General features: G+C 38.9%; 1 protein-coding gene across 1 annotated transcript in view; it reads left to right on the top strand.

The window, feature by feature from the left end:
• The first annotated feature begins 1,364 nt into the window (after nucleotides 1-1,364).
• Nucleotides 1,365-24,346, top strand: part of TACR3 (tachykinin receptor 3) — a 36,532-nt gene continuing 13,550 nt past the window's right edge. The window contains exons 1-3 of the mRNA XM_058803975.1: nucleotides 1,365-1,840; nucleotides 15,185-15,373; nucleotides 17,103-17,253. Coding sequence (XP_058659958.1) covers nucleotides 1,365-1,840; nucleotides 15,185-15,373; nucleotides 17,103-17,253 — 816 coding nt within the window. The remainder of the gene's footprint in view (nucleotides 1,841-15,184; nucleotides 15,374-17,102; nucleotides 17,254-24,346) is intronic.

Below are 24,346 nucleotides of genomic sequence, written 5' to 3'. Positions count from 1 at the left end.
AAAAGTACTGAATGTGTCATTGCTGATAGGGACATTGAATAGCTCCCACTGCTGTGATACAATTGAAACCTCTGCTGATGAGAAGTAGAAGCTCTAAATTGTTGAAACATGAAAGATTGGCACTAAAACACATTTTCTTAAGACTGCAGCCTATTGAATAACAAAGGTTTGTTAGTTGAAGTCCCTTGCAATCAATCCTTGCATAAAACATGCATTCCTAATGCCAGCTGTTGTTAACATATTAACAAGGAAACTGATTTTGGATTTGAAAACATTGGGTGTTAAATTTCCTCATTTACCCTTTTATACCGTTATAGAAATCACTGCATATCAAAATATTGGTTGCTCAAAATAATAATAGTACTAAGCATGAAATACATGCAAATCAGGGAAAAGAACTTTTTTTTTTTCAAAGACACAAAACAAGCCATTAATATTTTACCCATAACTAGGGACACCTATGTTTAGGGTTGCATTCTGTTTCACTAAAAATCAGTAACTGCTGAACATGCAAATAGCTTATAAATATTTCTTGATATCAATTACATGTTACAGAATGAAAAGTGAAATTAGAGAGCAGCAAAATGTATTTGTTTGTCTGAAAGAGTCACTATTCTAAATCTGTAAGTTACAGAATGGTTTCAAGGAAAGTGTGTACTAAATAAAAAGAGAGCAGCAAAAAAAGGAGGTCTGAATTGATCTGGAATAAATTCATCTGGAAAGAGCTTTAATAAAAAGGCAGCCTCAGTCCTGGGAATTTCAACTAAGCCAGCTGATTAGAACTGCAAACACAGGGCAAATAGACTATTTAAAAAAGGATGCACAATAATGAAACTTAAAGAAAGACAATATAAAACAAATCTCTCAACATAAACGAGATGAGAATTCATTTTCCCTGTGATGCTTTCCACAGCTCCTGAAAGTGCCTGCTGCTGGCAACGAATGACATACAAGGGGAGGGAGAGCAGAGGGAAGGAGCTGTTAGCTTACCAGCCGATGGAGCTTATCGCTCCACTCCCTTCGTGACGCTGGGAACTCACAAGCCTATAAAATGTGCCTTGGCTCCCAGTCCCCTTCTCCTTGAGCAAAATCAAAAGCAAGAGGCTGTACAGAGGAGAAACAGGATGCTGTTCTACTCCGAGGTAGCTCTCCTGACTTGTCCGTTAGAGCATTTCTAACAGTTTGAACAGCATAGCCAAAGATTTTTTTCTGACAGAGCTCTCCTTTCCAGCACCTGCTGTGCTGCCTTACTTCCCCTTCTCTTCCTTCCCTCTTCTTATCTGTTGGTGGGGATTTTGGGGGGGTTGGGATAGGGAGGTGGGAGAGCTACATCATTCCTGGAAGAGGGGAGAGAAACACCCAAGATGACTTCGGTCCCCACAGCCAAGTGGAACATGAGCACAAGCAGCAGGTGGAACGTGAGCCTTGTTGAAGCAGGAGATCCCTGGGGACAGGCTCTGGAAGCACCAGCAGCAAATGCTTCTGCCCCTGTAGCTTCCTCAGCAGGCAACTTCTCCAATCAGTTCGTGCAACCTTCCTGGCGCATTGCCCTGTGGTCTCTGGCTTACGGTGGTGTGGTGGCGGTGGCCGTTTTTGGGAATCTGATTGTCATCTGGATTATCCTGGCTCACAAGCGCATGAGGACAGTGACAAATTACTTCCTGGTGAATCTGGCCTTCTCTGATGCCTCCATGGCTGCTTTCAATACTCTCATCAACTTCATCTACGCGCTGCACAGCGAGTGGTACTTTGGAGAGGCTTACTGCCGCTTCCACAACTTCTTCCCAATCACAGCTGTCTTCGCCAGCATCTACTCCATGACAGCCATCGCTGTGGACAGGTGAGACAAGAGAAAAGTGTAGGGGTGAGAGACTGAGATCAGATTCTCTGCCAAAATAAAAATGCAGAGACAACAATCATAGCGATGAGAGGCAAAGATCTCAATAGCTCATTCACTGTGCTCCTCTGTGCTTCTTTAGGATCTCTTCCTAACACTCTTTTCCTCCTGGTCTTTGGTCTTTTTTCTTCAGGTTTCCATTGTTTTTATTCTACTGCTTTCTTTTATACCAAAATTTCCTCTCTCTGTTTGACTTCAGCTGTGCTCCATCTTTCAATACTTATTCTGTAACAGCAACTCAGGGTTTTGCTTCCCACTGTGAAAACAGTCTGTCTCTCAGCCAGGCATCTGATATATACTGATAAGGAGTTGCAGAGCGTCTGTGTGTAAAGGGAGAGGATTTCAAATTTCCCTCTTTTCTGTATTTCTGCAGATGGCAGAGGCATTTGCCTCCTCTTCAGAAATCACTTCAGATCCCATTTTTAATAGCTTTTCTCACAGTCAGCTCTGAGATGCTTTGTTCCTGCTGATTTTAACTAATGAGACTATTTACATTACCATCTGTGCATATCTAGAGGTCTGGTAAGAACATAGTTTCAAAGTGCTCAGGTTTTTTCTGATTTCTTGAAGCAAAATAAAGCTTTGTGACTCTCAAAGAAAAAATATCTGGGAAAAACTTTACCTTTGTAGTCCTGACAATAATGGAATAAGACAGTCGTAACATCCATACAGCAGAGGGAAGATGTAGTTGCCAGTTTCCTACACAGATGCATTGATGGACTCCGTTTCTCAGAGACTGTTCTGAGTCTCCCCTGGGAAATGTTTCTTTATTATTGTTTTCACATTTGCTGTGCTGGAGAGATAACTTACTGGGGTTTGTTTGTTTGTTTTTTGTTGTTTTTTTTTTTTTTAACTGATTTGTATTTCAGGTCTTTTACTCCTCTTAGCAATGCACTGAGATTATTCACTAAACTCCTACATATTCAAATCACATTATACATATTTTCTGAATTGACTTATCAGAACTGCAGTATTTCCAACTGATGGTAGTTAAGGTTTTATAAGATTCAATCCACTTTTTAAATGTTATTTCTCATTTTTCCAGGTAAAAAGATTGGGAAACATTGTTGTGCCTATTATGAACTTGTGGACAAGTTCATAATAATACTTTTCTGTTTGCCCTACTAATAGAAAATTTTCAGGGGCACTCTCGGCTAAATGCATTTCAGTTCTGTAAAGCTAGGAAGGAAAGAGCAAATTAGATTCTTTTCAACTCTTGTACTTTTCTGCTCTGAGGATGGGAGAAGACGTGAGGAAATCAGCACACTTTCCTCCTGCTAGTGATGTATCTTCTCAAATCTCAATCCCCATTAAAAATTGAGAAGATTGTGTAACACCAATGCTACCACCTTTGACCAGGCAAAGATTTTTTCATTCTCTTTTTGAGTTTTGCTTAAGACTGTCATCTAGCTTGAGGCTTTCAGAAACATAAAACGGCTTTAGTTGAAGTATTTAACAGCAAGAGCTGCATATTGAATAGTTGCTGCTGCAGCTCATCAAGTCATTAGTTGAGCAGTTACAGGAACGCTCTGACTAATGTTTTGTTTCATTTTTTCCTGACAAAATTATCCACAGAGATGTAGTACTTACTACTTTGGTAGTTCCTAAATTTATGTTAGGAAATTGGGAACAAAAGTGAATACAGTTCCTTAGGAATCCAAATGCATTTCCAGAGTGAGAGAAAACAGCTCTGCTCCACACTGACTAAAGTGCAATGGACAGATACATCTATTGGAAATGTTTTCCTTAGTGTAGCAGTGCAAAATGTTGGTGCTCAGAGGTGAGTAAATAGCTACTGTTATTCACTCTGATCTAGTTCTTGTCAGAAAATCCCCTGAAGAAATCACTATGTTACATCCTCCAAGTTCACCTGCTTCCAAAGGCAAATGAATATCTTCTCAATGAACAATGGCATAGCTGTGTTTAGGTGAACTCTCTGTAGTACCAAGCGGCATCATGTAAAACAAACAGAAGAGCAGTCTATCCCTCCTTCCCTATTCTCACTGCTATTCCTTTTATGCCGAATCACACCCAATGCATTCAGTGCCTTTAAATATTCCCTGGCTACCTCGGCAAAGCAATTCTGCCAAGCTGAGGAAACCTAAGGGTCAAAACAGATCCCAAGGAATGTCCTTGGATGTACAGACTGCCCTATTCCAGGGCAAAGATCTGCTGGGTGGATGCCTTTTAAAACTTTAGTTCCCCGTTTGCCTTTCGTATAAGTTCAGCCATTTTAACCCAGTAAACTCATCCTTACACATTCTTTTAATTTAAAGAATTAAAACAACAAAAGCTACAAATCTGGATAAAGCTGCTAAGGGAACTGAAATGATGGAATCAGATGATTTTCCTTTAGAAATTGTTACCATCTCAAAATACTAAAGGTCATGAGTAGTAACTCACTAAAAAGTATGTTGTGTTATGCTCCACTGCTTGCTTTAGAGCATCCAAATGTTCATAGAGTGTAAATGTGTGACTGTGAACCTGGACATCACTGAGCAGAGGTCATGGGCAGTACAAGTTTCCTTTCCCATCTGGTTCTGTGGGACATTCTAAGATGTGTGAATTGTGAGATTACTGGGCTGACACAGAGTTTTGTGAACTACGCACTTCCTGCAGTGGGGGTGAGCTGCATCTGGAGCTGACGAATAAAGTATCCAAGACTGAAGATCCTGGTCCTTGAACACAGACTCAAATTCATGTGGCTTTATTCACACTTCTGACCAACCCTTCCTAGTGGGTTTTTTTCCCTGCTTTCTCCTTCTTTTCCAGCAGGCTGTTTGCAGTCTACTGCAGAGATGGCACAGGTACTCAAACCAAGTTGTTTCAGGCACCAGAAGCAGCAGGGATTTTACACTGTGCTGCAGGCATTCATTCCTGCATTCTTCTGTAGCTCGCACTGCACAGTTCCATTACTTCCAGTGCAACAGTTCCTTTAGCTATGTTATGGGGATAAACTGGTAAACAGTCCAAGATAAACTGAATAGGAGCCAATATGCCCTTGTCACTCACCAGTGCATGATCCTAAAGGGTCCATCCATGATCCTAAACTCCATCTGTGATCACGGCAATACAGTGTGTGACTGCTGTACAGTTCTTGGACATACTAATGACAGTAAATTATGCAGAATTTAGGCCACCTAGTACTGAAGATCTGCTGTCTTTCCTACAAGATCTTAGCATGCAAAGAAGGTGGCTCAGGTACGCCAGCAATTATTTTTGAGTCCAGAGATTGCTTCATTATACAACCTGTTTTGTGTGTAGGCCTAAAAATTCTCTGCAGATGCTTGATGGTTACAGTGGAAGTTTGGGAATGCAGCAATATAGCACAAAATAACATGTCTTCATTAGAGCACTTAGTGCTATGCAGTTTCCCCTGGTTTTAGCACATTTACTGTATTACTTTCTCAGTTACTTTTCTCTCTGCAATTCCATAATGATTTTCACATGTCAATGAATTTAACTCTTCGTAAAAGCAACTCCTCATGACTTAAAAGTATTCTAATAGCAATCATGAGTAGTTGCTGATCCTATTCATATCTTACCATTTCTTTTCTTTCTAGTACACCTGAAAGTTTTTGGTCTTTGAAGGCAGAAAACATTTGTTTCATTTTATTTGACTTTATATTTAATATTCAATTTTATTTCTCTGCTTGCACAGTCTTCTCTCTTTTTTTATGAACCTTAGTATTACCTAGTTTCTAGCAAGCATATGTTTATCCTTATTCAATACCTGTCATTCTAGTTTCCCATCTTATTTTCTCACTTTTAATATATTTACAGAAGCACACATATACTGTGTCAGTTTTCTCTTTTTCCTGTGACATTTTTCAGTTACTGATGGCTGTTAATAATTCCTCTATATACTCAGACTTCAGCAAAAGCAATGATACGAGCTTGTAACAGAAGATGGACATGAGAAAAACACAGGATTCACCTCATAAAATAAAATCCAAACTCATCATATATACACACTCACATCCTGAAAACATCACTTAGGCTCTTCAATCTCTCCAGATGTATTCTGTAAGAGCAGTTATTATTGTCACAAAATAGTACCACATGCCCTATAAATTAATGTTACTGAAATTCTGAAGTAGGCAGTTGGCACAAAAATGTCTTATCTTTCCAGTAGAATACATTTTGGTATCACACTCTCCCTGATTTCCCATTCCTGGGACAAATTGCTCAAGGCCTTCATGCACCATAAGCATTTTAAACTGATAGTCCTTCCAAATCATCTATTATCTGACTGTTGTTAAGTATCTGTTACCTACCTTGTGTGCTCAGAAATAATAAAGTACAGGGAAATGTGTATGTATAAAAATGATCTCAAACATTTCTGGCAGTTTAAGACACGGAGTGCACAGGGCATGACCCTGTGTTGTGATGATATGGCAGCAGTGTCAGCAGGAGATGCACATCAAGATCCTTTGGTATTTGCAACCTTGAATGTGAGCCTGGCACCAAGTGTTTTGTGCTTGGCTCACTGGTGAATGGAGGAGGCTGAAGCAGTGACAGAAGGAAGCCTGCACTGCCCAGCTGCCACACCTGGCACGGAGCTCTGCTCAAACAGAACTGCAGCCTTTCGCCCCTCTCTCATTCCCTATCCCTCAGATTTAGATGTCTCAAAATAAATGGTTTTCATTTAAAAAGAAGTGAGAATTTGCACTTCAAATTCACAACTTCAGGAATTAGACTTGGTCACTGCACATCACAAAGGGCAAAAAATGCAAGATATGCTTTAGAAATGATCACTATTATTTCTATTCTTACTTTGCCAAACTATAGAATTCAAAGAGAAAATTCCTTCTGCATTTCTCTGTCTTCCTCAAAGAGTATTGGAAGATGAAGCACATCTTATTTATGAGTTCCAGTATCTAGGCTGCCCTCTGAAAGCTACAAATTCTCAGAACTGGAGAGAAAGTTCAATAGGAGGGCATTAAGGGTTCAAATATCAAGAGCTGAAACACAAAGGACCCACCTGGGGGTCTAAAATAGTTTTTGGACTTGGCCATTCTCTTTCTCTCTTAGTAAAGAGGTGAGATAGTTTCTGCAGAACACTTTGAAGCAATGGCAACAGGATTCAGCATGCAGAGGCCTAGGAAAAACAAACCTTTTCTTGCAATGGTACAATTTCACGGTGATTGGGCAAAAAGACAGGACTTTTTTCCAGTTTTGGCCAAAATTCATGTCAGAGTTAAATTATTAAAAACATACTGGGGCAGTCTGGAAAAAAAATACAGGCATAACAGTTATTTTTTCTTTTTTGTTGTGTACTGAATAAATATTCTATTTAATAAGCTGCTTTCAAAAGGTGCTGTAAAAAAAGAGGTTGATACACCAATATCTTGAGAAATATAAGCAACATTTACAACAGCAACAAGCCCCCAGAATTCTTGTTCCAGAGAGGAAATATCCACTAAGTTTTAACCTTATGTTCAAACAAGAAGTTCATTTCAGACAGAATCTTAGCCTTAAATACATACTCTTATTTATAATTTAATGAAAACTATTAAAATACACTATGTGGTTTACTATGCAATGTGACCTGTGGTACTTTTAAAAGTTAGTCAAGGGTTGGGGTGATGAATTTTTGGGGGAGAGCAGTTTGTTTTGTTTATTTGCTGATTTTCTTAAATATTATTGCCTACATGCATGTTTTTCTGACTGATTTACCAACCAGGAAATAAAGCTGTATCATTCATATACCTGTTTTTCCCTAAAATAAAATTATTTCAAGATAACTGCAGAAACAAGAAGGAACCCATCTAGATGACAGTGGAAGAAATGTAACTAACAGTGGTTATGCAGCTGGAGCTGTTTCTACAGACCTTGCACTGATACTGGTCCTCAATAGCCTACATAGATGATATTAAAAGAAAAGGAGAAACAGAAACCTCTCTGTCAGGGGAAGTCAGTCCGTCACTTTATGAGACAGGCCTTTTCTATCAATATTCATTGATACAGAATACATTGCATAAAATCAATTGCATACTTATAAAAATCTAGCCCATTGTCAGTTATCAGATCCTCCTCAAGCAGAATGCACTGTTTATGAGAGCTCAGCCATCCTGGAAACTTTCAATGTTACCGGTTTTAGGTTTTAGTTAAGAGGTGCTTGTAAGCAAGGCAATGGAAGCTACTTCTGATTTCAGAAAAACTGTTTCCCCCTGCTCAAAGCACAAATAGTCATTCACCCAGAGCAACACACATTCCTCTGGGTAAATCAAGGCCAAATTATACTCCTGGGATATTGATTCTCAAATGTACCATGTGTTTACCTATCATGTTGTCACACACCTCCTTTATGGCATTAGCTTTAAGGTGAACACTGCACAACAGGCCCTTCAGGGCAGCAAAACCAGTCTGTCTCAACAGCCAGTTACAGTCCTACAGAAATGCCCACAGCCACTCTTCCTGCAGAGAAAGTCAGACTAAATAAATGAATACAAACCAGTCACACAAGAAAAGAAGGAGCCTTGCTCTAGTAGGTAGCAGATAGAGATTAAAGAATACAAAAGTTAAAGATTTTGTTTTCATAATACAAAAAAAAGCCTTTAAAATCTTAGTTCATTCCATCACCTTTAGTCTACCCTATATAGCTTACATTTTGGAGGGTTTTCCACACCAATGTTCTAAACAAGGGCAGGGAATCACAGCAATTTCCTTAAGTTTTTTAAATACCAGTTGATTCTAAATAGAAAGTCCTAAGATCAGCTTCTGTCTTGAGGGAATAACAGCCTCTCTGTATTCATGAAAGAAGCATGCTCTGTGGTGTCCTGTTGACAAGTCACTTACATGTAAGCATTATGATTTTTCTCTCAGTCTCTTCCTTTTTCAAGTTCCAATTTCCTGTTACAATCTGAGATGATTACATTTTGCCCCATGTGAGTTTATAAACACATTGTAAACAGGTGAAACAAATCAATTAGGATGATTAACGGCTTCCAGCTGCATCTCCAAATGGGCATTTGCAGGATCCAATTTTGAACATCATTTTCTTTTAATAACATCTTGTGTATTTTTGCCACAATTTTCTAAATGATGTGTTAAAGACTAAAGGTCTTCCTGGCTGTATTAGCCAGTCTATGCTATTTTACAAAAAGACAAATTGGGTTTATTTTTAATCTTTTCTATTGTTGGGACCATAATACAAAAACTTCTCAAGCTTTTATAGTATTTAGCAGCTATTTGGCTCATATTACTTGAAAACTGTAAGAGAGATATATGATTATGCTGCCATTAAAACTACTGGCTTAAAGAGTTTATCAATGTTATTCAAAAGAAGACTATTTCTGAGAAAACAGATTTTCTTGATTTGGTGAACCCAAGACACATGAAAAGAAGAGTCTAAATTGTCTAGAGAAGACTCTAGACAAACAGAGCAGTTCAGAAGGGAACTGGATCTGTTCTGACCCCAGCAGCTACGAAAAGAGAGCAGCAGCAAGTACACCATGATGCACCAGCCATTGTAGCATGCAGCCTGAATGATTTCTCATTAAACTTAGTGGAAAGACTCTTGCTGACTTCAGTAGTAATCAATTAGGGACAAAGATTAACACAAGATAAAGATGTAAGAGAAGTGATGACAGTGGGATGTCATATGGCCACAAAAAAAAAAAAATCATGTGCTAATGATGTGCATATGAAACTGAAGTGCTACCTCAAATGCTTTGGAGTCATACACGGTAGAACATGGTGCAGTTGTTGAGCAACCCACATTCTTGGAAGTGCTAGCTTGAACTCTACCTGTACATATTTCCATTCCTGCATTTCTAAATATGCATATTCCATCTTATAATTATTTTCCAAGTATAAATGTTTTGTTGGGTGGGGTAATAATAATTTTTGCTTGTTGTGATAAATCAGTATAATGAGTTCATTCCTTTCAGCAGTACATCCCTGCTTTGTTGGGTAAAATAAACTATCTGTGGCACTATCAGCAGCTCCCACTGGAGTGAGAAATCATTACAAGTCCCATCTTTAAATCAAACCACTTCAGTGGGAGTCCAGACTCCTTTATTCAGCAGGGAACCACACTGCTCAAGCCTGGTGACAGACTGAACAGTTACTGTCCAAAGACTGCAAAGCAAATTGTCACAGCACCCCACTGAAAAAATGTCTGCGTGGCTCCAGAATGCTTTTCAGTGGTGTAACAAGGCTTCAGTTGCTTGTAGCCATTAGAAATCCTACTTCAACTCAAATACCTATCACCTTTTACTGTCCCTAGAGAGGAGGTTAGAGTCTTTTATTAGTAGTTTCGCTGATGATACCAAATTGGGTATGAGTGTAGATCAACTAGAGGGGTGTAGGGCTCTCCAGAGAGACTTGGAACGGCTGGACAAATGGACAGAATCAAATGGGATGAACTTCAATAAGTCCAAGTGCCGAGTATTGCACTTCGGCCATAATAATCCCCTGTACCGATACAAGCTGGGGATGGAGTGGCTGGATAGTGCCCAGGTGGAAAGGGACCTGGGGGTGCTGGTTGACAGTCGATTGAATATGAGCCAGCAATGTGCCCAGGTAGCCAAGAGGGCCAATGCCATCCTGGCCAGTATCAGAAATGGTATGGCCAGCAGGAACAGAGAGGTCATTCTTCCCCTGTACTCGGCACTGGTGAGGCCTCACTTGGAGTACTGTATCCAGTTCTGGGCCCCTCACTTTAAGAGGGACGTTGAGTTACTTGAGCGTGTCCAGAGGAGAGCAATGAAACTAATAAGGGGCTTGGAACACAAGCCATATGAAGAGCGACTGAGGGAGCTGGGGTTGTTCAGCCTGGAGAAAAGGAGACTAAGGGGTGACCTCATCACTCTCTACAACTTCCTGAAGGGTGGCTGTAGTGAGCTGGGGGTCGGCCTCTTTCTCCGGGCGACAACGGATAGAACAAGAGGACACAGTCTCAAGTTGCGTCAAGCTAGATGTAAGTTAGAAGTAAGAAGGAAATACTTCACAGAAAGAGTGGTCAGAAACTGGAATCATTTACCCAGTGAGGTGGTAGAGGCATCATCCCTTGAAGAATTTAAAAAAAGACTGGATGTGGCACTTGCTGCCATGATCTAGCTGAACAGTTAGAACATCGGCTGGACTAGATGATCTTATAGGTCTCTTCCAGTCTTGAAAATTCTGTGATTCTGTGATTCTGTGAGGTGTGGAGAGGTACAAGGTCTGCATATAAATGTCACAGAACATGGTGAACCTATGAGGGCTTCTGCATTTGTCACTGGCTTCAGAACAACTGCATAAATTTTGGGCACTATAACATAAAGGCATTACTCTATCTAGAGAGCATCTACAGGAGGACCACAAGGCTGGAGAAGAGTCTGGAGGGGAAGCCTTATGAGGAGTGGCTGAGGTCACTTGGATTGCTCAGCCTAGAGAGGAGGAAACTGAGGGAAGACCTCACTGCAGTCTTTAGCATCCTCAGAAGGGAAAGCACAAGGACAGGCAACAATTTGCTCACCCTCCTGACTAGTGACAGGACCTGGAGGAACAGCATGAAGCTGAGTCAGGAGAGGTTTAGCTCAAGTATCAGGAAAAGGTTCTTCACTGTCAGGGTGCTTGGGCACTGGAACAGGCTCCCCAGGGAAGTGGGCACAGCACAGCCTGTGTCACCTGGATAATGCTCTCAGGCACACAGTGTGATTCTTGGGGATGGTCCTGTGCAGGGTCAGGAGTTGGACTCTGACTCTCATGAGTTGCTTTCAACTCAGCTTATTTTATGAGTCTATGATGAAGCTCAGACAACTTGAAAGAACTGTGGAGTAGCAGAACAGTCTGTAAGACAGATGACATCGGAGCACCCAAGAAGTCCTGCTGTTCCCTTTGCATGTTGTTTATGGTTGGCTGATTACAGAGAGGAAAAACTCTCTGGGAGTTCTCTCCCATACAGCTGCAAAGGCAGAAGGGCTTGCCACCAAGCCACACTGCCAAAATGTTCTGGTTTTTTACCACATCTACTTACCTTGGAATCTCTGCTACGCTAGGGCTGATTTCTGTCATGTCTTTTGCTCTCACATGACCCCCAGTTTCCTTTCTTACTCTCTCCTCTCTCAACACAATTTCTATATGCTGTTATTCTACAATTCTCCTTTCTTTACTTCTCCTACTAGTTTGTCATTTTTCTCTTTTCACTCCTATTTTTTTCATTCAACAAACTGCTCCCTAGTCTCAGTTCTTTTGCTAGATCCTATATATCTCATCATTCTCCCTTTCACTCCTGGCCTATTCAAACATTTCTTCTATTTCTACACCATGTTCAGCACCATTCACTGCACAATTCAGATAACATGTCTACTCTTCCCCCTTGTAAGTGGCATTTTTCCATCCTTAATATATGTAAGGATATCATACAGAGCAATCGTAATATTCAGAGGCAATATGTTCATTATACATACCCACTATCCTATCCTTAGCCTCCTTACCTCACTGATTTTCTGAGCAACACCTAAGCATGGAACCTCTAGCCTGTGCTAGCAGGAGCTTTCATTCCTGCTGGAAGCACCCTTGCTGAATGGAGAGAGATCAAAAGTGAGAGCAAACCAAAAATTTAGTGACCGCTACTTCAGATTGAGTCTAAAGAGATAGACAAACTAGCCATAGATACTTGCAATGGCAAGATAACATTTACAGCAAACAAAATCATAAGCAGGAGCATGTGTGCCTCCTTTGCAAATGACAGCTAACAGTGCAGGAAGAACTCCTTTTCAAGGCTTCTTTTGGCTACAGAGATAACATCCAGATTCTGTTCAAATGTGGAGGTAGTTCTTGACCTTCAATAAAGGCTCAATCCACATTTTCTACTTTACTTCTGGCAATGATGGTTTCCCTAAGAAAATGCTACCAAACATGTATGACAAATCTGAGTGAATGTAATAATTGCAGTTATAAAGCAATATCTCACTATGTTAATGAAGCAATTTTGTTTCTAAGAAAAGCCACTTAGAGAACTTACACTTACAGAACACACTGTAATTGTTAGTGTACCGGCAAAGTAGAATAACTTAGATTTGTTATCAAAGGCTCTGGAACAGAGCTGTCAATACTCTCCACTAAATCTATCCAGAACAAAGCTATTATTGAGGGAATAGTCAAAGCTCCCCTACTTCCTTTCCATTTTGCTTGTTAGAATGACTGCCTGCGACATATTTGTAATCAATCTTGTGCAATAGCTAGGCTGTTGGCTTATCATTCAAATTTGAACTCTAAAAATAAATAGCGTGCTTTTTATCTGATGCTTGGCCTTTGACTTGTTTTACTCAGACAGCCAGTTGTTAAAATTTCCATCAGTACAGCTGTATGAGTCACTTCACCCAAACAATCCATGTCTTTAAAGGGCAGACAGGGAGATAAAACAACCAAATTTTATCTTAGGCAACAAGAACTACTGTTGGTATCTATTGGGAGTAAGATTAATATAACTGGGAATAAGAATAATGTGAATGTAACAGAAATCTGACAATAGCACATAAAATAATAGCAATGTGCAATCTGAATAAAAGTAGCAATTTGAAGGAATGATTCCAGGCTAGAAGAAGATGCCTCAAGAATCTCACAAGCATGTAAGATTATTATTTGCTTACAGCTTATCACTTACTACAAGTAAAGATCTTCAAATATTTGGACAGTGCTTGGCAGTCCACACAAAAGCCAGCTCAATTTGAAAGACAGGGCATATGACTACAAACTTGACTTCTTTACCAAGTGGTACTTACTCTTCAGAGGAGAAAGGAACCAGGTAGAAGAGGGCAACAATCCAACTGCTGTTCTCAAGAAACAGAAGACACCCAGCACTCGAAACTATTTCATACTATGTAATACCTAAAGCAATAAAAAGCCAAAGGCACGTGAAAGAGAGGGGAACTAACTGTTACCCTACAGAGAAAAAATATCAAAGTGCAGTGAAAACAAAAAATTACCAAACTTGAAATTCCAGGTATGGAAACTGATGATTCAGAACTGAACTGAAGCTGTTTTAGATCGCTCCCTGTTTCTGACAGCACTTAGATGTTTTAAGATACTAGGGCAGTTATTTCTACTAGAAAAGGCATAGCACTATTATGACCGATGTTGGATTTATCACATATTTTATCATTAACTATAAACAGAGTTAGCTTTGCTAAAACAAATATCTATTCTGTAATTACTCATCTGTCAAAGATAGAATTTCCAAAAAAATAAGACTATCTTGAGTAAAATTTGTGTATCACAGCATGTAAATATGGATGTAAAAGATTCTTGCACAAATTCTTATCAGAAACATTATTTTATAAATATTATTGTTATTGTCTCATGGCTAATGTCGATATGTAAAAACCTTGGACAAGTCTGACAAGAACCTAGATGTGTACCGTAACATTTAAAATATATTACTCCATTTATTTGAAATGAGTATGAGTCTTTCAATTGCAGCAAACACAAGATATTAATCAAAAAATGGTTGATACAAATTTTGTGTCTCCCTTATTCCTTGCATCTGTAACAGAAATTAAAAAAAACAGAAAACAAGACTTGTTTTTCTATTACTGTTGATTTAGATGCTTTTTCTCATTGCTTTTTTTTTCTAAACTTTTAATTGTAATTACTTAAACATTTTGATTCTTTTTTTGCATGTTCTTCTAAGGTTACCAGCATACCTGAATTGCCAATACAATTATGGGCCAGGACAAAGAATGCTATCCTTCCTGGGAGCATGGGAACTGAGAAGGCAAATGAGATGTTTTCTTGCTTTATGCATCTATTTCCCTTAATGCTTTTACCAGTTCTAAACTGGCTCTTCTCTCAGTTCTCTGTATGAATCAGTTGCTCTGGTGTTCTTTGGCAGACAATCTGAAGTCAGTCTCTCTCTACTGAAATAAATGCATGTGGACTTATCAGATTCCTGTAGCTTTGGGACAGATGACTATTAATCCTGACAACTTGGCTGCAAAATTTTGTATAAGAAATAAATGTTGTATGACCTAGCAAAGTAACAGAGGATTCGGCTGCATTGTGCTTTTCCATCAGGCTGTACAGTAACAGAACTGTCTAACTTTTTGCAAAATAGTTTCTCTACTGATAGTACATATGATTAACTGGGTGTCCCATGGCTGCAAAATAATATCCAATGAACCTGCTTCTCCTTTCAGTGCTGCCTTCACTGGAGCAGAACCACACAAAGAGCACAGCAACATCAGAACTGCAGGAAGACAAATATCTCCACTTTTACCCTAAGCTTTGGCTGATTCTAGATACATTTGAATCTCTGAAGAGTTCTTACACAGAGGTTTTTGTTTTCTTTTACAGATATATGGCCATTATTGATCCCTTGAAACCTAGGCTCTCTGCAACTGCTACCAAGGTGGTCATTGGGAGCATATGGATTTTGGCATTCCTGTTGGCCTTTCCCCAGTGCCTATACTCCATAACCAAGGTGATGCCTGGGAGAACTCTTTGCTATGTAGCATGGCCAGGTGGTCCAAAACAGCATTTTACGTAAGCTTTTGTTCTTTTAAACTTGTGCATGGTGATGTTGAGACTTGCAATGGACTTGGCAAAATCTCTGGCATTGTGCAGATACTCTACACGCAGAATAACTAACAGCTTTGATCACTGAGAAATGCAGAGCCAGTTTTCTACGGATGATAAAGCATTATGTGTGATAAACAGAACAAATTTAGTCTCTTCCACATCTGAGTGTGCTCCCTCCTGTGCTGCACTTTTACCGTCATTGCTGCATGTAAGATCACTACTTCTATACAGACAGAGATGGTCAGAACTGGGAACATAACATGCAATTCAAAGCAAGCTTCCTCTTTATCCTAACCAGGAAAAAAAAAAAAAAAAAAGGCTTTCTAGTCTCTCCTTAGAATCATTTAGGTTGGAAAAGACTTCTAAGGTCATCAAGTTCAACCACTGACCCTACACTACCAAGTCTGCCACTAGACCATGTCCCTGAGTACCACATTCACAGGTTTTTTTCAATAAACCCAGGGATGGTGAATCAATTGATTCTCTGGGCAGCCTGTACCAATGCTTGACAACCCTTCCCATGAATAAAATTTTCCTAATAGTCAGTCTAAACCTTCCCTGGTACAGCCTGAAGCTATTTCTTCTCCTGTAACTAGGGAGAAGAGACAAACATCCATCTCACTACAATCTACTTTCAGGTAATTGTAGAGAATGAGAAGGCCCTAACCAGCTGGTTTTTTCTCTAGAATTCTCCATGGGAGGGCTGGATTTTGCCACTTCATTCTGTTACTTATGTCAGATGTTAGTCCAAAAGAGAAAACTGGATAACCTGTAACTGGTTCCACTTTCTGAATGTGAGAATATCAGTCAATTAAATTAAATATATCCTATTTGTCCCTCTGGTAGAGTTAGGAATAAGTGGCTACTTAGGCATCTGTCCTTTCATGTCATCACTGACATTTAAGAAAAATATTGTGTTCAAGGCTGAAAGTCTTTGTAACTATCTGGAATCAAATTTGACCTTTTGCTCTTTATGAGGCAGGTGAAAGACATCCTAGTCACATATAATTTTTATCACTTTAGGAGCCACTCACAGACATTTCTCTTTAGGGCAGGAAGGTCACTCTCAGTGACTGTTGGGGATCCTTCACTTATCATTCACTAGGATTTCATCTGAAGTTGACATTTAACCAGGAACTAGCAGGAGGCAAAAGAAATGATCTTTGTTTTCCCAGTGCTGACATCAGCAGCGGTGACTATACTGCACACAGATTTGTGTTGTCTGTGTGCACAGATGGGCCATATGAAGAACAGTGGGTGATAGGACTCTTATCAGGGGTTTTGCATCAATATATCACTAAAATACTTACTTTCCTCTTTATTTTATAGTCCAGACTAGAGCTCCAAATGCCTAGCTTTCCCTCATGATACTTGGTTGTGCAATTAAATCAACTCAGCTAGTTATGGACAAACCCACCCTATTCTGCAGTCACTAATCAGAATAACCATAGAGTCACTCATAATACACTAGTCCAGGCTCAGCATTAGACACCCCACAAAGCACATGCATTAAAATGTACATAAATTTGCAGTGCAATTCCAGACTTTCAAAAAGACAGTGAAAACACCAAGGACTAGCCAGTTAATATAAAACATGCTTTCTGCTAAAATAGAAGTCTTGACTTCTAGCAGCCCATTCCATTGGTATAGCTCCTCTGAAGGCACTTACCACCTTACTATCTTTTCATTGCAGGTATCATGTTATTGTGATTGTGCTGGTCTACTGCTTCCCACTGCTCATCATGGGCATCACTTATTCCATGGTGGGAATTACCCTCTGGGGAGGAGAAATACCAGGCGACACATCCAACAAATATCACGAGCAGCTCAAAGCTAAGAGAAAGGTACTGTTTCAGTAAATCCCACTAAGTGAATACTTATAAAATCATCTGCAATTGTGTTGCAACATATCACAGTAAATTCTTTCAGAAACACCAAATCACTTGAAATAGCAGTAATGAGAGATCAGCTACAATACAAAATTTGATTAAGTTTGACAAGTTGTCTTCTCTGTTCACTGGCTGTTCTTTTCATAACATTAATGTTTGTCATTAAATAAAGGAAACATTTGTGTTTTAACTTCTTACTCCACATGTAGCAGCACACACTGTGTCTGCTATGTGGAAACTAAGGCAAAAAAGTTTAGCCTTCAGAGAGTTAAGAAACTGACTTTTAAACAATGGGCTAGCAAACCATTAGCTCTTGTTAGGTAAGATTATTATCCTACTGAAACAAAAGTGAATCTTGCTGTAACTGTCAGGTGATTAAGGTCCATGCATATTTGAGATAAGCACTGATCAGCCTCCTTGTAATATATAAATTATATTTTTAAACAATAACTTTATTGTGAGAAATGCAACCAAGTTTTCCCAGATATTTTCTTTCAATCCCTTTCACTGTAGGTATTGCTTAAACTAACTAGACCTGGCATTGCTTGTTAACTGTTTGACCATCTCCAGTTCAGTTTTCCTAACGTTGCAGTGCAATGAAGGTTTCTTTCCTACAACATTATTTTTCTTAACCTAACTTTTCTTATTTAGTAAGACAGCCTTCTACATTTTTATTTCTGACACAATTTTTTATACAAAAATGTATTTAACCTTTCAGACTTGAAAAAATGGTACCCTAATACAAACTTCTAATTTACAATGATGAGCACATTTGCAGTTGCCCAGTTTGCTGTATGTTTGAACAGTGGAATATGCTACTGGGCTGCAGCAACAGCAGAGTGGGGCATATTGGGTCCTGACAGAACATGAGATCTCCTGCAAATTCTGGAGAACACTAACATTTTCATTTCTTTCAGGACACTGCAGAAATAACTTTCTGTAACAGATACATCTTGCAAAAGCAAATGTGGAAGGGAAGTTATTAAATTATTGCAGAACCAGGATATGCCAAAACTGCAGGACCTGTTATCAAAATGACTAAGTAAAATAATCACCTTGTGACATAGAAACTAGAGGTCTCTGAAGACCAAATCTGGTTTTTACTATATGAAACAGAGAGCCCAATTAAATCCCTTGAATACTTTAAAAACAGCACCTGTTTAGAATTCTAAATATATACAAGAGACAAGGAAAAGCATCCCTAATTAAAGGATTTTAAATGTGAGAGTAAAGAGATGCCTACCTTCAAGACATGCAACAGGGGAATTAAATTATGTGCAGATATATTATAACTGCATCAGTGACTTTATGGGTAGAGCTCCATGACAGCACTTTAGCTACACTGCTGTGCACTCCAACAGGATTTATGAAATAACTGGTATTTGGAAAGATGAATCATAATTGGTTATTCATGGAGAGGAACTAACGGACTGGAATTCAAATAAAGCCATAACTCAGCCCGCCTCTCATAACAGAGCTAGTGCTTTGCCCCTTTCAGGCAAAGAAATAATCTGTTTCTCTTGCTATTTAGTATATAGGTATCAAGACATATGGAAAATCTATGCACTTATAATGAAGGAGAAATATAAAATAGGTGACTGTTTCATATCAGGCAATGTTACAGCACAAAGGTGTCTGATTAGGGTTGTTTGAAATGGTAATTAATATTAAGAAGGTAGTGAACAGTTCATGCAAGACCTTTAAAGTAAACAATGTTTGGTGGCAAAAGATTTGAAGCTTGACAAAGCCGTTAGTAGTTCAACAGATAGTCTCATCACTTCAGATATATGATTGGGCAATACAGTCCTGAATCCTCCTGAAAGCATCATTAAGGGATGAAGGATTCAAAGAATTTCACACTACACACTGTAGGCTGGACAACACAAAGTCATCCTTAGTATCAGTAAGGTCAAAGACCAAATATTTAGAAATTCAGGACTGGATGAAACTACAAAACCCTTTTTTTTTTTTCCTTGACACACAGCTCAAATATCTCAGGGACCGTCCCATTTAAATCTGCCTGGTATCAGTTTTTGAACTTCTGAACATTTGCTACATGCGGGGACTTTGCAACCATTATCCCTTCTTCTTAAAGCTCCTGTCATGAGACTGACTAATGTCCAGCTGAGCATCATCTCTTCTCCTGCAATTCCTATTTTCATAATATGGAATTATAGTCTCAGTGGTGTCACACATAACAAGTTTGTACAAGTGTCTCATAATATTATTGTAAGATTTGCTAGGCCAAAATGTTCTTTATATCCACTGCAAATCCTTGCTCTCAGATGTTGCCTCCACACCCTGCTTTTGCTTGCTAAAAAGTTCCAATCCTTCTTTCAGCTTTACTTAAACCATATGAGGAAATAATAATGTACTGCAAGTAAAATCAGTTAGTATTGGTTTTATCAAGAGGTACAATTCTGATACAACAGATTGCTGAAAAAAGAACATTTATCTCATCAAAAGATGCTACTGCCTGGCCACAATGGGAAGAATACAGAGCAGCAGAAAATGCTCTCCTTAACTTTTGTATTTTCTTTACTGTTCTTTTTAATTATGACTGCTACTTTGTGATAGTATGTCACCAGGCATCTTTTTCAGTAATTTTCATTCCTCCACACTTACACTTCTGCATTTTCTGCTTCTCCTAACACAGCTTGAGGTGTCATCTCAATTTATTTTAGCAACGAATATTGATTAAAAGACACATTGTTTCAATGTATTTCTTTTACTCAATTTTGAATATAAAATGAGAAAAAAAGTCCCATATGTTTGCTTCTCACAGCCTTTGTGAGAACTCCAGTATGAATACTTCACACATATTTCTCTGGCTTGTTCTTTTTTCCTTACCCCTCCTTTTCATAGATTTAGAGAAAGTCCAAGGAAGGGCACCTAAAAATTATCAAAGGACTTATGAAGTGATTAAAATGGCCAGCACTTTTTAGTTTGGAGATGAGGAGGCCAAGGGACAAGGTGTCAGCGTTTAGAGAAACACAAAGGTAGTGGATAAAAGTGACTGAAGAACTGTTGGTCACCAAATCCTGAAATGCAAGAACCAATAGGAGAGGAGCACAAGGCTGGTAGAAGTGAGAGCACTTTAAGAAGGTGTAATTTAAAAGTCAGTGAAGGGCATCTGAGAGGTTCTCCTGCCAGATGCTCATGATCTCACAGATTTCAGAAAGGGTTTTGAAAAATTACCAAGCAATAAATTCATAAATCATAGAGGTGAAAAAGGTTGGAAAAGACCTCCACGATCAACGAGTCCAACCTCGGACCGGTCTCCACTGTCAACCAGACCACAACACTAAGTGCCATGTCCATTTATTTCTTGAACACTTTCAGATATGGTGACTCCACCATGTCTCTGGGCAGCCTTTTCCAATGACTGACAACCCTTTCAATGAAGAAATCCTTCCTGATGTCCAAAATTTCTCCCTAATGTCCAAGTAGATACTGAAAGGATGAATCAGAGATGCACTCCTCTTTAAAACAATCCTGGGTGCTGGGACAGTATCAGGAAAATAGAAGATGGAAAATTGCCAGGTTCATGGGGTAAACAGCACCTTCTACTGCCTCTGAGACAGAACAGTAGGATAGATGGGCAGCTGTCTGATTTAGAAGGAACTGTCCTATGTCTTTATGCTCCTGTTTTTACATAGCAGTGTAGCCATAAAAATACTCCTGATTTCTCACTGGCTTTCAATGCCACTAAAAATGCAGGTTTTCCTTTTTTATTTCTTTATTGCATATTAATAAATTACATGAAAACACTTTAATATGTATTTTATACCACACTTTACAAAGAGAAGCACTAGTTAGAAATAATGATACTTTTGCTGGCATTAAAAGGTAGCCAAACAGGTCAGACCAGAAAAAAAGATTAATTGCTTCTCTATGGAGTAATTTATTGTGGAGAAGAGGCAGGAAAAAAGAGGAAAGGAAAAAAAACCCCAAGAAGTCAAAGCCTAAAACATTGCAGTACGGCATCAAAACTCTTGAAATACTGAATTAATTATGGGCTGACAGATTTGAAAAAACAATACTCATAATATAAAGCTTATTCAAAATAAATAGGTGATGAAATATTACACTATGAACTCACAGATCAGATGATAGCCAATAATTAAAATGAGAGATCCTTCTAGTTAACAAGCAACACTAGGCCTAGACAGACAGACTAGGGTTAGATATTGCTCCATTCATAAAACCTTTTGTGAAAGTTTGCATCCAGCCACGTGAAACAAAACGTTTTGATACTCTGGCGCCAAGGGTTTGTCTTGCATGTGACTTCCTACACCATCTTGAAACTTCACTTTTATCCTACATATTTGTTTAGACTTCTTCAAGGTTGGAAAGTAATTGCTTTCTCATGGGACTGCATAAACACATGGTAAGTTTAAAATCTTCAGTCAGTTATTTAAAACCACTTATTAAAGCAACCCATCTTCTGGCTTATCCCAGCATGGGAACCAGCACTGTAGTCTCCACTACCTTATATTTATATGCCATTTTCAAAATGACATAGGGAATAGAAGTTTAATGCAGCAGAAAGTAAATATAACTTGATTATCTTAAATTCAATTAATTCCCCTCTGCAGTCAATTACTCTACACAAATTTGTAATACAGATTTCTAGGGAAAGCCCAATCTTGACAGCTGATGCCCTTATATACACTGAAACATCACCTGTGACTAGTTTTTAAAAGTCAGACAGTAAGAAACACAATTTTATGGTCTTTTTTTGGGTAATGGTTTACCAAGGCTGCACATGTCAAAATATTCACTAGACGTGTTTAAGTGTGCAAAGAGAAGCAAATCCTAGAACACCCTGTATGTACAGTGAAGGCATCTTCACCCTACATACATTCTAGGACTACAGATCACCCAAACCTGCCATGCAACAGCAGTCTGCTGAGGAGAACTTACATTGCCATGGTGCCATCCTCATCATTTACTTATTCATGGGACACGAGCATTTCCACCTTGAAGATTCATTTGTGCTTGTGCACCCAGGCAGGAATGACGGCCATGGTGGTCAGACACACCTCTTCCCTTTAGCTGATCTTACATTTCTGGGAGTGATATGTGAAACAACCTACCCATCCTGTTGTGGGGTAATGAGGTGCAGAAGCTCAGTTTGCTAGGAATACTGTGCATCTCCTGACAAAAATAGGGGCCTGTATAATTTTTTGGTCCATCGATACATATCTTCTGTAAAGGCATCTTCTCTTTGACTTTACAGAGAGTGGCAATGAAAACAAAGTACAAAACAGACTAAATAAATACTAAAAGAGAGCTAACATAGAAGATTAAGCTGGAGAAATAAACACTATTTTAAGAAGAGGTGATCTCACTGATCTAACAGTCATAGCACAATGGCTTATATTGTAATGTGTGAGTGGCTGTATGGCTTGACTAGCTGAAATTTCATACAGCTACAGTTAAATTATCATTTATCCAAAATGCTGATGCACTGTGAGCACCTTGCTGGCCAAAGCTCTACCATGATTGAAAGCCACAGGTGTACTTGAGCGCAGCCACATTGACAAATTTAGCAATCATTGTTCAGCACATTCAAAAAGAAAAAAGGCTTAGCAATATGAGGTTGAAGAACAACTCGCCCCAGCCAGCACCACTTCTGGGCACTCCACTGCTCTGGTATCAGCCAACAATCAATAGAAACAGAGATGCTTTTTAAGACTGCAGTCCTTACATAGAAATGTCCCTAATTAATTCCTCAGGCAACTGAGGGTGTAACAAAAATACCAAAGGGGCAGCTTATGCTCATACATTGCGTTTCCCCTAAGCAAAAATCAAAGTGACCAAAAAGTTTCTGAAGTGATTAATCTGACTATATGATTTCATACTTTTAAGTCAGTCTCGTCTGAGGTTATAATCACATAGTTATGTATCTCAGATTTTGTGAAGCTACTCTCAAAATTAAATACTTTTGAAGATTTCCATATCAATGAGTCATGGAAAGTTTTGTGTTTGACAATGTCACATTTCTTACTTAACGTAAGGAAAAAGAAAACGGGAAGAAGGAATTCTCAGATGGTTTTAAAGGCTCTTTAGAAAACAAACTCATCCCCTGTTTGCCAGACACTGGAAGATTTCAAACTGTGCTGTCCAGTGCTTTCTCCACTTATTCACTGAGTGTCAGTTTGTGTTCTTTCAATGGTAAAACATTAAATGAAAACAGAACAGGAACCAGCCCTCAGGCCTGTCGCCACAAACAACTCTTAGAGAATTCCTCTGATATCATCTTAAACCTCCATCTTGTAAAAATGTCACAAACCATAGAGTTCAGTTTTCCAGCTAAATTTCTTTATAGACAGCTCTATGCTGTTATTTTCAGTTAGCTTAATTAATTACTTAACATCCCTCATTGCTGTCATGTTTACAGATTTTTTTTTATGTCCATTTCTTCTCTCAGTCTTTGTTTACATTTGTTACATAAATGAAACTAGTGCTTCTAATTTTCTTTTATATAACATCTTTATGCAAAAAGTGACCAAAACCAGACAAGGAAAGCCAGCAACGTAGTGTCACTATGGTCGTGCACAGGGGTAACTCCCTGTTCTCTACTGAGAATGCCTCATCTAGAACATCCTAATATTTCATTTTTTTCCTTTCATGAAATGGATGGCCTGGTCTTGCTATAATGAGTCAATAACATTTGTCTCCTCCTCTTTTGTTCGCAACAGGCAAACAAATTCACATCAGATAATTTTATTAGTCCTTAATTGAGCAAATTCCAGAATTTGCTGAGTACAATCATACTTGTGGAAGTACAGTGTAAAACAACCCATCAAAACTAGCACAGTACCAGTCCAGCAGTTCCTATCTGCTCTGTGATATCTGTGACTGCCAGCACCCCACCTAGGGACACAATCACTACTGGTACCATACAAAGTATATGAACAGCACTGTGAAACTTCCTTTCTGCTCCCACAGTTCCTTCTCACTTCTGCAGCAGCACAGTTGCTCAGAAGTGTCTTGTCATCAAACTTATCTGGCATGCCTTTATTTTGCTGTACAAAACTCC

The sequence above is a fragment of the Ammospiza caudacuta genome, chromosome 4 (genome assembly GCF_027887145.1).
Source record: "Ammospiza caudacuta isolate bAmmCau1 chromosome 4, bAmmCau1.pri, whole genome shotgun sequence".
In the NCBI taxonomy this organism is placed as follows: domain Eukaryota; kingdom Metazoa; phylum Chordata; class Aves; order Passeriformes; family Passerellidae; genus Ammospiza; species Ammospiza caudacuta.
This window is presented reverse-complemented; position numbering and strand designations above follow the sequence as displayed.